Consider the following 14,052-nt stretch of genomic DNA (forward strand, 5'->3'; position numbering starts at 1 on the left):
ATGTCTGACAGTGATAAATCAAAGAAAGCAGGAATCCAGATTTTTGGGATTGAAACCTATGTATGTGGCAGTCAGGGTTGGAGCTTTCGGTCTAAGTGGCCATTCACACTAGAAGATGTTGTTTCCACACACCCCAAAAAATATTTTCTTGGCCTATTTGTTTCCAAGATCCCTCACTTTCCTCTGCTCAGTCTCTGAAATAGGAAGACATTAGGACAACTCAGATAATAACTTTATGGATTATGATACATATACATTTCATATGAAATGAAGAGCAAGAATTAGTTCTCCAAAAATCTAAGTCGATTGGTGACTGAAATGACCCACAAACATACTTACTTTCCTCTTGCATCCGTGCTAAAATTTGAACATCTGTTAAGTCATTTAGTTTGTAATTTGAACCAATTGAATCTTCATCCATTTCTGAAGCACTTAATTCACTATCTATAGAGGATTGTGGGCTCAACGGAGGATTTCTATCTGCTGAATTTTTGTAATGACCTATAAGAAAAGGAAAAAATAGAAAAAAATCTAAAACTGTTTTGTACTATATTACTTGTCTCAGTAATTTAATTGGTGGTGGTGGGGACTGTGCTAGAAAAAGCAACTTAAGCTAGCTGACCCACAAATTCGCTTTTCCTTTGTTTAGGTGCAGATCAATTTACAATGAGTCAAATGGCATTAACCTTGCTTAGTGCAGATGAAGAAGATTTCACTTCACTGAAGAAACAGAATTAAGTTGGATGAAACACTGAAATGTTTTTACAGTGCCATTAATTTATGTAATCAATTCAGGCTTCAATTCACCATTCTGAAAGTGTATTCAGGTTCCATTAATTTACACTCCATTCCTTGATATTAAGTAAAGACAAAACCATGGGATAACCACAGAGTAAACTGTCCTGCCAGCCTTAACTAGGTTGGGGGGAAGGTAATCAAACCTATTGTTCACCTTCAGTCTACCTGAGAAGCGCAGCCTTTAAAGAGGTGTGAGCTGGTTGCTCCAAACTCAAGACCACATGGCTCTAACAAGCCTTTCTTGTATTCCTGAACCAATAATTTAGAAACTTTCACCACTGCAACAAAGCCAAGTTTTGCTGCCTGTGTCTTCTGAAAGCTGTATGGAAAAGCACATAATCTGACCTCTGGAGATTGTAATTAAGCAGTTTTAAACTTACCAAATGTGTGGTCTTTTTCTGTGCTAAAGAAGCGGGAACTTTGGAAGGAACTTAGACATATTCTAAGAGAATGATACACAGCTTTACCATGCTGCATATTTTGTGATTTTAAATCTCTGCCAAGGTTCTCTCACCAAAGAGTACTTGCCCCTAACTTGGATCTGGGCATCCAGTCACAAAAACGATCATTCAAAATTATGCTTTCAGGGTTTTAAAGAAGAATAAATTTGTAAGAATCAAATATCCCACCCCTTGCCCAAATAAAAGAAATAGCGTGACCCACCTAGAACACATTTATACTGTCTCTGTACATGCTCAGGTTTGCAGGAAGTTCATGGCTCACCTTAGAACCATAGTATTCACATTCACATATCTCGCACACAATTTGCATGAAGTAGAACAAGCCACTGAATTCAAGCACTCCCTCCTTCCCTCTCCTGTCATGTGGCCAGACAGCAGCTTACACAAAATTTACAGTGGTACCTCGGGTTACATACGCTTCAGGTTACAGACTCCGCTAACCCAGAAATAGTACCTCGGGTTAAGAACTTTGCTTCAGGATAAGAACAGAAATCGTGCTCCGGCGGCGCGGTGGCAGCAGGAGGCCCCATTAGCTAAAGTGGTGCTTCAGGTTAAGAACAGTTTCAGGTTAAGAACGGACCTCCAGAACGAATTAAGTATGTAACCAGAGGTACCAATGTACTTTCAATTTTCTTTAAAGTTGCCTTATTAGTGCATCCAAACTCAGGACCATGGTTTATCACCAACTACAGTTTAGTTTAAACAAGTGATCTTCATAGCTCATGGGTTGAAGGTGGCACGTTTTGAAACTGACCATAGTTGTTCAGAAATAGCAATGGCATGGAACACAAAAATATGATTTAAATAAATGTTGTCCAAGCTGTTTTTCTGGCCATATGGAAGGGACCACTTGTTGTGGTCTAAGGTAGCCTTATATATATACAGGACTATTGCAAGAATAAAGCAAAACAGGAATTACACAGTTGTTTTACAATCTGATCATTATTTTTGAGACCCTTACCTGAGTTTCCAGGAAGTATGAGCTGTTTTACTAAAGGAGGTTTCACTGGTGTGGAGGAAGGAGAGTTGAAGCTACTGCTGTAGGGACTGCCAGCATTTGGACTATAGGAGTTTGCATAATTGACAGTGCTGAACGGATTACTATAAAGGCTGTGTCTCTTGAGAGCTGTATAAAAGAGAGGGCGGAAAACAGTGTTCCAGTGCTAATTGTTTACTTTAAATGTCATAAGGCTGTAAGTCTTAATCTCATGTAGTATTAAAAGAACCACAAACCATTCTGAGCTCAGTGGAGGAAGAACAAAGGAAAATGGAAAAAATGACAAGTAACAAGTACCGAGCTAAATACTTCAGTTTGAATAGTTGTGACATTAGAGGAGGGAAAAGAATTAAGGGTCCTGGGCCAATGAGGTTTCAACCATTTTCATAAGGAAAATCAAGAAGCTTGATATTAGAAAGGTACTTTCATGTGCTGCAGAGTATAGAACATCTTCACCTATTTGGCAAATGAATGCAATCTGGGATTCTGGCAAGTATCTCCCTCCTGCAACGTGGTGGCAAGGGCTTTGCACAACACAGCCCCCAACCCCTCTTGCTTTTTTACGTACTCCAGATTCATCTTCTGCAGCATGTGAAATAAACTGGTCTATGTTTGGAAACACCAGATAAAGAAATAAACTGACATATGAAAGTACAGAAGCTTGTTTCAATCTGGGCAAACCTTCGGTTTTTAGAACTCCATGGTAAATATGTTGGCAAATATGAAGTAACAAACCAATAGTGACAGCTAAGAGAGATTTTTCAGAGCAAATAATATATTTTTAACTATGGTCGTTTTGGTTTTATTGTTTTTTGCCTGCTCCTCAAAACCACAGAGATGCAAAACCATAAACTGGCAAAACCACAGAGATGCTAGGTTCCTTATGCTTCAGCACCCTACAGCTCCATTTGTAACAAAAACTTTTAAAAAAGATTCCATTTGTAATTTTTTTCTAAATAAACTATACCTGTTTTTGTTTTTTTTAACCTGGAAAAATTTCTAGAAATTTTACATTACGACAAGAACTTCAAGTATATATTCCCCCTGAGGTCAAGTGAATTTAAAACTAACTCTCACAGGATCATAACTATTTTAAAAAATCAAGTTCTGATATTATTTTGTATATTTTCTTAGTATAACGCTTATTCACAAACTCACCTGACATTGTCTGTTCAAGCCTATGGATCAATGATTTTTTAGCACATTCAATATCTGGAGTTGGATAATCCAATATCTGTCTGCACCAAACCAGTGGGCTAATACATTTATGCAATGGAGTCACTTTCTTCTTTGGCGAAGCATACAACCTAATGAAGACAGAAACACCACAATATTAAATTAAAATACATAAATTAAAATCTTGGAACTTGCATGATTTTTCTTCCTTTAAGAAGGGAACACAGGTCAAGTACTGTGCTGTCCTCAGTACTCCTGAAAACAAGTCAACAGTTGAATAACCAACAGCAGATACACTACTGAATGACAATAGGAATGTAAGCAAGAAAATGTGTATCAGATTGTGGTAGGTTATCCCTGCTCTCTTGAAACCATGGCCTCAAAAGACAATATAAAATAAGAAAAATTCCCATTGCAACACAATGTCCAGATATGGTTGGCCAATGAAGTACCTATGCATTTCTGATTGTAGGTGACTTTCAATAGATATAGAACAAGGAAAAGCTTATGGCTTCTGCTTCCAAAAAGATTCAAATCGATCAGAAGAATCTGCATTTAAGGAGTACTTTCTGTATATTTCAGCACCTCTAGCTGCCTTTAAAAAAAGCGGGTGGCACTGTGGTTTAAACCACTGAGACTCTTGGGTTTGCTGACTGGAAGGTTGGTGGTTCGAATCCGCACGACAGGGTGAGCCCCTGTTGCTTCTGACAACCTAGCAGCTCAAAAGCACACCAGTGCAAGTAGATAAATAGGTACCACTGTGGTGGGAAGGTAAATGGTGTTTCCGTGCGTTCTGGCTTCCATCACTATGTTCCGTGGGCCAGTAGCGGTTTAGTCATGCTGGCCACAAGACCCGGAAAGCTGTCTGTGGACAGACACCAGCTCCCTTGGCCTGAAAGCAAGATGCGCACTGCACCTGATAGTCGCCTTTACTGCACTTAACCGTCCAGGGGTCCTTTCCCTTTTCTTTTTTTTATATACCTTATCTCCTTAATGTCAGTTCTGTCCCACGGGGGGGGGGGCTATTTCCTGGAAGCCCCACCTTTGTTGTGATTTTGGTTTTTTAAAATCAACAACAATCAGATCTGTGCAATACAGGAAAACCATTATTTCTCCAGATCTCCCTGCTTCATTCCCTCTCCCCTTGATTTCACTGCATGGATTTCTTCGACAACCATCTTACTCTTTTGGAAAGGGAAATACTTGCCATTTTAGAACTGAATATAAGGTAAACTGACGACATACCAAATTTGTATGGAACTGGAAATTCCCATGTGTGAGCTACTGTGCAATTCCTAGGTGGGCACATATTTTTTTATTAAAAAAGTGTGCAAACTGCTCTAATTCATGAACACACAGCCGTTTTGTGTCATATTTACATATTTGAATCAACAATTTGGAATGCAGGGATAAAGGCAGAAGGGAACACCCACTGGTATGGATGAGAAAAGGCAGATTTGATCTTCAGCATAAAGTGTGTGTGTGTGTGTGTGTGTGTGTGTGTGTGTGTGTGTGTATGTATGAATGAGGTCAAATTTGAATGAAGAAAATGTGGATTCCAAACAGGGAAGCCCTGTTCACATCACAGGGCTTCCCTCCCTCCTGCTTCTTGCTGCTGCCTGTAGCACACCCCCAAGTCTCTCCTGAGGGTTAGGAAATTATCAGGAATGGCATGGGAGGTGGTTTGAGATGGTACAGCAGGAAGGGAGGAAATGGCTAAAATGAGTTGAGGAGGAATGTGTTAATGGAGCTCCCCTTATGCCACATCACATGCAAGTCCCAAATGTCCCTACCCCCCCTGCTCAGGAGAGGGAGTTAGGGGGTGGAAGAGGGAGAAGGTGGTGAGAAAAGCTATACTGCACAGATAGGACTTCCACATGTGCAAGTCTAGAAACAGCCCAACATGCTGTAAACCCAAATATTTACATCTGTGAAATATATGATTTTTAACTAGTAAAAAAAAACCAATAAACCAAGCAATAGCTACAACACTAAGCACTGCATGCCTCAAGTATTCATAACATGCTAAAAATGGAGCACAGAAACTATATTTGGGCCTCTTACAGCTTCAAACTTATAATCTGGAACATTTATATGAAAGCAGCTTAAACAGGAAAAGCCACATAAAATCTCATTAAGTAAAAGCCGGAACTTCCCAGCAATGAACCCTCAAACATTTAACAAGTTAGGTAGAGAGTCAGACACACACATATCTGAGCTAACTTCGAAGAATATATTGGTGATTAATACCAATTATAAAAGTGACAGGATCATATTAGGAGCTAAATTACAACATTAAATAGACTTCCTCAATATACTGAGGGCTCCAAATACTGGCACAGAAAGATAAACCATAGAATGAGGCTTTGTTTAATCTAATTACACCCTTTGCAGCATAAATGAATAAATTCAAATGTTAATAACGTTATGAATTTGGGAAGGGGGGTAGGCTGTATGCTAATTCAGCATGGATTCAATTCCTGGAACAGCCATGCTAACTTCCTGCTGAAGTAATGGCCCTCCAAGTATGGGCCACTAAGGTAACAAAGGAAAAGGTTCTGTGCCAGATACAAAATACGTGCCCGCCCCTCCCTCAACTGGCTGGTAGTTAGAAAGAAAAAGGCTAGAGTTGAATGTTGTTACGTGAACTAGAAGCTGGGAGGTTGCAGGCTGGGCAGCTGGGAGATGCCTGGTTTTTGTTGAAATCTAAGGCTGTGACTATGAGGTAAGCTAGATCCTTTAAGGTTGTTAATACTGTTAACCCCTCCATCATAGGCTCAGATTGTATAGATGTGTAAGTAAACCATTTATCATAAAGACTCCACAGTCTCCGCTGTGCCTCATTCCAAAAGAAACATGAACCCTAGGTAAGTGCTTGGAAACCTTGAAATCTTGCACTGCTCAGAGATTTGGGTGGCATGCAATAATATGCCCCACCCAAAAACATCTATTTTCGCTGTCGCCTCACTACATCAGATTTAGAAAAGGCAGCAGCAAGAAGAGAGGACGACTTCTTTGTTTTCCAGCATTCTTACCAAGCATCTCTGTTGCTTGGTGAGAAATTTGGGCAGGGTAATGAAATGAACCACTCTTAAGATGGTCCCCATGCTCACATGCAACACCAAACCACAGTTAAGGTCAGTAAGCCAACAAACTTTGGCTTATTTTCACTAACAAACCATAGTTAAAGCACTGAGCTGTGCTCAGATGTAATGGTAAGCCATGGTTTAATGTGATCTAAGTGTTACGTCTAAGTGTTACGTCACAGGTGTGTAACATTAGCCTGCTGGATATTTCGTCCTTGAAGAAGCTGTGGGAGACAAACAAGTGCTTAACCCTTCACTTGCCAGTAACTTTCATCCTGAAATTTACTACCTAGGTTCCAGCCCCATGTTTGTGAAATAAACATTGGGCTGAAACCAACAACCGGGAAACATCTTGGGAGTAGCAAACCTCTGTGGAAAAGCAGTTAGTGGGGAAATAGATGACCAAGCTGTCCTTGTCCACAACTTTTTCCGGATACAAATAACCTCTGAGGGTTTCTATAGCTGTTTAAAGACCAAAACAACAGAATGGGAAGTCACTCACTTCCACTAAACTGTAGTTAGTCGATAAAAATGTCATCTGCTTTTTTATTTTTAAAGGTACTGTACATATACTACAATCTGTACCTGGGTCCTCCCAAAATTAACATTCAAGACTTTAAACTGGGTTTTAATGATCCAGTTTCTTGGCTAGCTAATATTTCTTTCAATATACTTTTTAGCATGATGATAACATAGTTTGATGGTGATACCTGACAAGCTGGTGCAAATGTCTTCTAGTTACATCATGAGTGAAAACACCCTGGAGTCAAAGAAAAGGTAAACAACATTTCCAGAGCATTTATGTCAGGTAAAAGGGGAAGGAGGACTACATTAATGACAGAAAAATGCATACTTTATAAAATGTCTTTAAAGATAGACACTAGTGCTGCTGCAAGGTATTTTTGAATCAGCATGGCCATACAACTAAATAGCAGCTTGTAAAAATAAATAAAACTTGCAAGTCACCGAATGGTATGGACCAATTAAATTTCCAAACTATCCCTCACTGCCAATGAAGGATCAGTGTTGACTGTAATAGTGCCTATCATTTGCTGTTTATGTAATAAGTTTCCACCCATTCCTTAGTAACATTATGCTGTATTAGTATCGGGAATGTTACAGCCATTTTGAAACATGGATAATATTTCTGGCTTATGCAGAACTTAAGTCACTAGCAGGTAAACCTGGATGGGCCCATGTTTATGTGGCATATTTAAGGGATTTCTCTACTGCTCCTTCAGCAGAAAGTTTCCAGAACAGTTCCCAAAAGACAACACCAACGAAAACACAGGATAATGTGAGGATGAAATGGGGAGGAGGAGAACCATTTATATCACCTCGAGCTCATTGTGGTACAGCAAGGCTAATATTTCAGTTTTGCTTTTTATGATGACTAAAATCAAAACAAAGAAGTTAAGGACAGTATTTGCTTTTGAATACAATTACTTGGGTGTTTCTACTAGTGTGATGATATCAAGGCTTAGGTCATGCTTTGAGAGCAATCTGCATGACAGTGTTAGATTGAGTCACTATTGCATTCATGCGATGGAAGTTTTATCTAAGACCAGCCTAGGTTAAAATCCCACATGGCAATTGGTTATGGACTTGGTGCTGCTAATGCATGTGGTTTTGTGCAGTGTCACAGATGATAGACCTCAACCAAATGCCATCCCATATTTTCCTATTTAACCTGACTTTACTGTTTACCCGGAAAAGGCAGTAAGTGAAATAAACCTCCTGAAACAATAGATCCGAATTAAATTGGAAGGCATGGTTTTCCAAATTATAATTTTTTGTGGAGGGTACCTATGATATGTATTGTTATAATTTGGACTAATTGGTTTGATGTGTTTAATTTGGTAATATGAAACTTAATAAAAATTATTTAAAAAATAAATAAATTGGAAAGCATGGAATGGCACTTTGATGAAGGCACTATTCTGTGGCACTGCAAGAAACATGCATGTTCGATGAGTACACAGTCCATAGAAAACTGCTATGTGAAAGCACCCCCAGCTGCAACCACAAGGATTTGCAGTTCTGTATGAGAAAAGATTTTGGTCAAGAGTGTAGAAGTTAGCACAATGAAGACATTGACTTCAAGCAAATAACATCCTTTACAGTTCTTATTCCCCATAGGATGATAGTGCTAATGGATAGGAGATGACTGATGAAATATCAGAAGCTGACTAGCAAGTAGACATACTCACCTAAGTGCAATATGCTCAGTGATGTGAAGGAAGAATGTGAGTGCTCTGTGTAGTAGTGTATTTCATTCTCCTCTACCAACATGATTCCTCCTTGGCTTGTGCTCATCCCCCTCCTAGGAGAAGAGCAATCTCCACAAGGGAAGTCTGTTTCTCTTAGACATATGACTTCCTATTCTTCAGCTTCTAGTTTCTAGTCTAGAAGTGCTCGAAGACAGGCAGATATTTAAAATGCCTCTCTTTCCAAGGAGTTCCATCTCACTCTCTCGTGGTTAAATATCAGTGTTAGGGCTTTTCTGGTTGTAGCATCCCACTTTTGGAAATCTCTTACCAGAGAGACTTAACTTTGGCCTATGTTAACCTTTTCAATGCCAGGTGAAAACATTTGTACTCTCCCAGGCCTTATTTATTTATTACATTTATATACAGTGCTACCTTTTCTTCCAATGTGGGACCCCAAAACAGTTAACAAGCATAGTTTAATATGTAAGAATAAAACAAGTTACATAAATAACCTAAATAAAACAAGGAATGATGGAACAGAGCCACATCATAAAATGAGGAGCCAACACTTTTCAGTTAAGCTTGTCAAAGGCACATTGGAACAAGACAATCTTAGATGTCAAAATGTCAGAGAAATATCTGCCTTGCACTAGAGGGGCTCATTTCACAATGAGCATTCAAAACACATAGTGAGTTTGTTAGAAAATAAAGTTAGAACAAGCTCACCCACAAACTGCTTCACAATCACTAAATTAGTCTAGTGATTCATCTTTGCTGTTAACTGAGACAGCACAGTTGCTCTAATACCTCAACTATAAGCATGTCAATCTAATTAGAAGGTTGTACCCATTTAAAATGAATGCAGTATTTTAAGAGGACAGCAGAGTTGTATGCCTGAAAAGCTACTCATACACACACACACGTGTGTGATGTGGTTTAATTAGTTTGAAATGAGGTAAAGATACAAAAAAAAATGCAATTTGCATTCAGGCAGTCCACATGACTAAATTAATTAAAACTGATAAATGCTGCTTACGAAAACTGTGCTTTGGTCTAAGCAACACAGAAAGAAAGGTGGCACTAATTTCAGGTACAATATATACTTCCAAGGATACTTGTTGCCTATTATGACTGAGGAAGACTTCCTGGTGTTGAAAAATAAAGAAGGTTGCCTTATACCAAATCAGACCATCAGTCAACCTAGCCCAGTACTCTACACTGAATGGCAGCAGTTCATGAAGGTTTCAGGCTGGGGACATTCCCAGCTCTACCTGGAGAGGTCAGGAATCAAGGACCTTTTCTCCCACTGGACTACGGACTCATCTTTGTGTTTTCACATTCGGAAACTCACCACTGTCTGGCATGCTTATCAGAGTAATTGACACCTACAACTCTGCATAGCAATCATGGAAGCACCACCAGCAGCAGCAGTACCAAACTGCTGAGATGAGAGATATCTGAATTATAGGCAATCTCCGATTTGTGCTGGGGTTGCATTCTGGGTCAACACATGTGACTGTGGAGTATGCAGAGGCCCGCCCCATCCCACCCACTTCTCCTGCCACTTCTGGGTTTGTGGCGATGCACCTTTACATTATTTGAACACGTGCAAAATGGTCGTTGCCTGTACTTCCTACTTTGTCATTATATTCACCATTATCTAGAAATTTTCAAGAAAATGAGAATAAGAATTTCAAATGTATTGAAGATGATAAAATGGACATAAATAACACCTGGTTCGTCTCCCTCTTGATCAGTTAAGGTAGTCCAAGGGGAAAAGGGGTGGGGAAACAGCCGTGTGGGTCAAGAGGAAGACACAGCAGGAACAGAATTAGGTCTGGTTATTTCAGTGTCCCTCAAAAACAAGCAATCTCATTGTCCTTCAGTGGCTGAGGGAAGGGGAGGAGATTTACACTGTCTCCTGGCTGGATAAAGGCATACAAGAACAATTCACATACCATGCTAATTCAAACCATGACTTAGCACAAACATGTATGTTCTGAGAGAGAAGATCATGGTCACTTCACTTCTTCACAGGTCTTGCTGCTGCTGCGACCTAAGCCATGGTTTAGCAGTATTATGTCTGAACTTAGGCTCATGGTTTGTCTCACTCAGATAAAGTACTAGTGGAAAACCAAAGAACAAACTTTCACAGCATGTCATAGTTTTACTGGATCAAGATAAACAAGTCTGGGTTTGGACTTAAATAATAAGTCAAACCACAACCTTGCTTGCAGCAGTGTGGCAGTGGCAGGACAAGCAGAGGAGCAAAGAGCCCACGACCTTGTCTCTAGGAATCTACACATTTGCTTGATCATGCTAAGCCATGGTATTACATGAACCAGGTTGCAATAGGAGGGGCTTGGAAAGAACCCAAGAATCAATGAACTAGTTGGATTTTCATTTTAAGCCACTCTTAGCTATGACTAAATTGATAAGTAATTAAAACAACACAATTTATGAATCACATTTTACATGTGTTTCAAGGCAATTTACAAACATAACATAAACCAACTCTTTTTGTAATATACTACACAATCCTGAAGGTTCTCCTTTATAATGCAGCCTAGCTCCAAAAACCTTTCATAAAAGTGATGCCCCAGAAGTTGAAGCTTTGTTTTAAAAAATACTTCTGTTTAAGAAGAAGCAACTCCCTCTTGCACTGCATCACACATAAGGATCGGTTCTTATAAAAGAACTTGGTACACAATTGGTAAATGCATGTATATCCACACATTATGAGGGGGACAACCTGTACAAACTTAGCTTACACTGCTCACAAGAAAGGAGAAAGATATCCCATACATCTCCTTTAAAGGGAAAAGGCATGATTTCATGTGCACATAGATCTTTGATAATCATACAATATTTTGTAGTCAGGTAGTTTGCTTTGGTAGCCTGCCCATGAGATTTCATTCATATACCTATCAGTTCTAAGCCACCATTTTGGGAATCACTAAAATATATAGGAGTGTGTGTTTGTGTGTGTGTAAAGGATTCAAAAAGTCTTAAAGAATATTGATCAGTCTTTTTGGTCTATCTTCCATATCCTTTGCAGGCATATTCTGAGTTCGCTTCAAGCATTCTTTTCACTAAAATGAAATGCCGAGCATCTTCGCGCAAGAAAAATGAGAACGCCAATTCAGGAAGGGCACAAATGTCTGTAACTTTTAAAGTGAGATAGCTTAGGGGCCCAAAGCACTAAACCTTACTACGATCCTGGAATCACATCCTTAGTTACCTAGATCACGTAATACCAGCATGCCCATGAGTAAAGGATTTAACCACCCTTTTCCTGGAACGTGTGGAAATAAGAGAATTTATGGACTTGTGAATTTGTGAAATATTTCAGAGACTACAGAAGCAGGCCGCTAAACGCTCAAGTCCGGATCTCATCATTTAGAAATCTGAAGATCCCCAGTGCACCGCCCAACAAAAAAAATCTGAATGGGTGTCCTTTGCCGCTGTGGTTCTGGGGTTGCTATAACAAAAGTACCCTGAAGCCGCCGCTTGCTGGAGAAAGGACAAAGGGATTCTCCACCCCTCGGGAGTATTGGGTAGATTTCCCTTCCCTTCCCTAGAAAGGAACCAAAACAAGGCTCTCCTCCAAGAGAAGGTTAAGGTCTGCAACTCCCAGATTTGTGCGGAGCCTCCCAGGTGCAAGAAACCACGCCAAGAGCCCATAGGGGAGCCGCTTCTCTCGGGCCCCTTGGGCTGCGCCAGCTCCGGGAACCATGGCTCTCCTCCTGGAGACCCCGCAAGGCAAGGCCTTCAATCTTGGGGGTCGCCGATCTGAGAGGCAGCGTGCGATCCTAACCCTCCCAAGCGCAAAACAGGGAGCCTTCGCGGCCCAACTGCGTGCAAGCTGGAGGAGACACCGCATTTGAACCGGAATAAATAAACCCAGCCCCGCGTCCCACTCCTCCTCACCAGCCGGTCTCGTCTTCCCCGCAGCCGGCCAGCCGCTCCAGCTCGTCGGGCTTCAGCGGCTCCACTTCGTCCAGGAGGCTGGCGTTCTCCCCGGCTCCCCCCGACACCTCCGAGCCGCTTCCTCCGGCTCCTTCCTCGCTCGGCGGAGGCCGCCTGGGCCCGGCCTTGTTGGGGCCGAGGCAGCGGCTCTCGAGCCCCAGCAGCAGAGGGCTGCTCCTGGCAGCGGTGGCGGGCGACGGCGGCGAAGGCGACTGCGGGGCGCCGGTAGCCGCGGAGGCCAGAGGCGGCGTGCAGGCTCCCGACCCTCCGCCGCCGCCGCCGTGGTTGTTGCCCAGCAGCCGTTTGGGGCTGCCTCCCGGAGCCCCAGCGGCGCTGCGAATGCGGAGCTGCTCGTTCTGCTTCTCCAGCTTCTTCACCAGCTCCTGCAGCTTCCGCACTTCGGCGTCGGCGTTCACGTTGGAGTTAATGTCCTCCATGGCGCCCCGCGGCTCCACCCAACCCCCGCGACCCTCTCGCCTCACAAGGCAGCGCGGCTCTTGCTGCCGCCGCCGCCGCCTTCTCGTCCCTCCCTCTGTCAGGCGAAGCTCCCCCCCCCCTTCCTTCTTTCCCCTCACGCTGAGGCGGCCGGCTGTCTCCTGAGCTGGCCTAAGCGAGGCGGGCCCCCTCTACATGGCCGGGCGGGGAAGCGCAGCCTCGCCTCTCTCGGCTCCTGCTCGGCAGGCTGGGCTGGGCCGGGCCGAGTCAGCTGCGCCGGTGGCGGCCCACAGCGGAGGGAGGCGTACACGCATATCCGGCCGCGGCCTCCCTGAGGACGGCGGCCGTCGCCATGTCCGCCCTTCCCTCTCCGTTCTCTCCGTGTGTTGAGGGTGGGGGGGAGAGAGAGGAGCTTTCCCTTCCACAGCGCCGAGCTTCGGGCCGGCGGGCGGCCTGGCTGGGCTTGAGGCGCGAAGACCGGGCCGAGCCGTGAGGGGCTGAGCCGTGAGGGAGGCGCGCGGGGCGGCGCTTGGACAATAGTGGCGGGCGATGATTTCATACTCGTACAAAGTCCTCGAGTCACACCGCAAGCTGCTGATGCCGCTTAAGGAGCCGTTAATGGCAGCCGTAGCCTTCCCCCTACCGGCTGGGAAAGCGCCCCCGGACTTTAAATGTCATGAAGGTGCCTTCCCGCATTTACTTAGAAATAACTCCTAGGCGTTCTCGGCACCTGGTCCTATTTTTGGTGATAAGGTAGTCTCAGAGCATGTGCCGAGTTTCTTCCCTCTTACCACAAGGCCAGCCCATCCCAACTCTAGTCAGTGGCAGATTTTGGTAATATGGCACACACAGAGGGGACAAAATGGGGTGCCCTCCCCAACTTGGAGTAGGTACCAATATAAATATTGGGGTGTTTGTTT

The 14,052-nt window shown here is 42.8% G+C and overlaps 1 protein-coding gene across 4 annotated transcripts in view; it reads right to left on the reverse strand.

Annotated features, from left to right (window-relative positions):
• Window positions 1–13,666, reverse strand: part of SLAIN2 (SLAIN motif family member 2) — a 34,386-nt gene extending 20,720 nt beyond the window's left edge. The window contains exons 1-4 of one of the 4 annotated variants that reach the window (XM_081208887.1): window positions 12,659–13,666; window positions 3,415–3,563; window positions 2,221–2,385; window positions 340–501 (exon numbers count right to left, since the gene is read on the reverse strand). In XM_081208887.1, the coding sequence (XP_081065013.1) occupies window positions 340–501; window positions 2,221–2,385; window positions 3,415–3,563; window positions 12,659–13,134 (952 nt within the window). In that variant the 5' untranslated portion in view covers window positions 13,135–13,666. The remainder of the gene's footprint in view (window positions 1–339; window positions 502–2,220; window positions 2,386–3,414; window positions 3,564–12,658) is intronic. The other 3 variants (XM_081208885.1, XM_081208886.1, XM_081208888.1) reach the window with 3 other exon arrangements.
• Window positions 13,667–14,052: the final 386 nt, after the last annotated feature.

Source organism: Podarcis bocagei, assembly GCF_964188305.1.
Source record: "Podarcis bocagei genome assembly, chromosome: 9".
Classification (NCBI taxonomy): domain Eukaryota; kingdom Metazoa; phylum Chordata; class Lepidosauria; order Squamata; family Lacertidae; genus Podarcis; species Podarcis bocagei.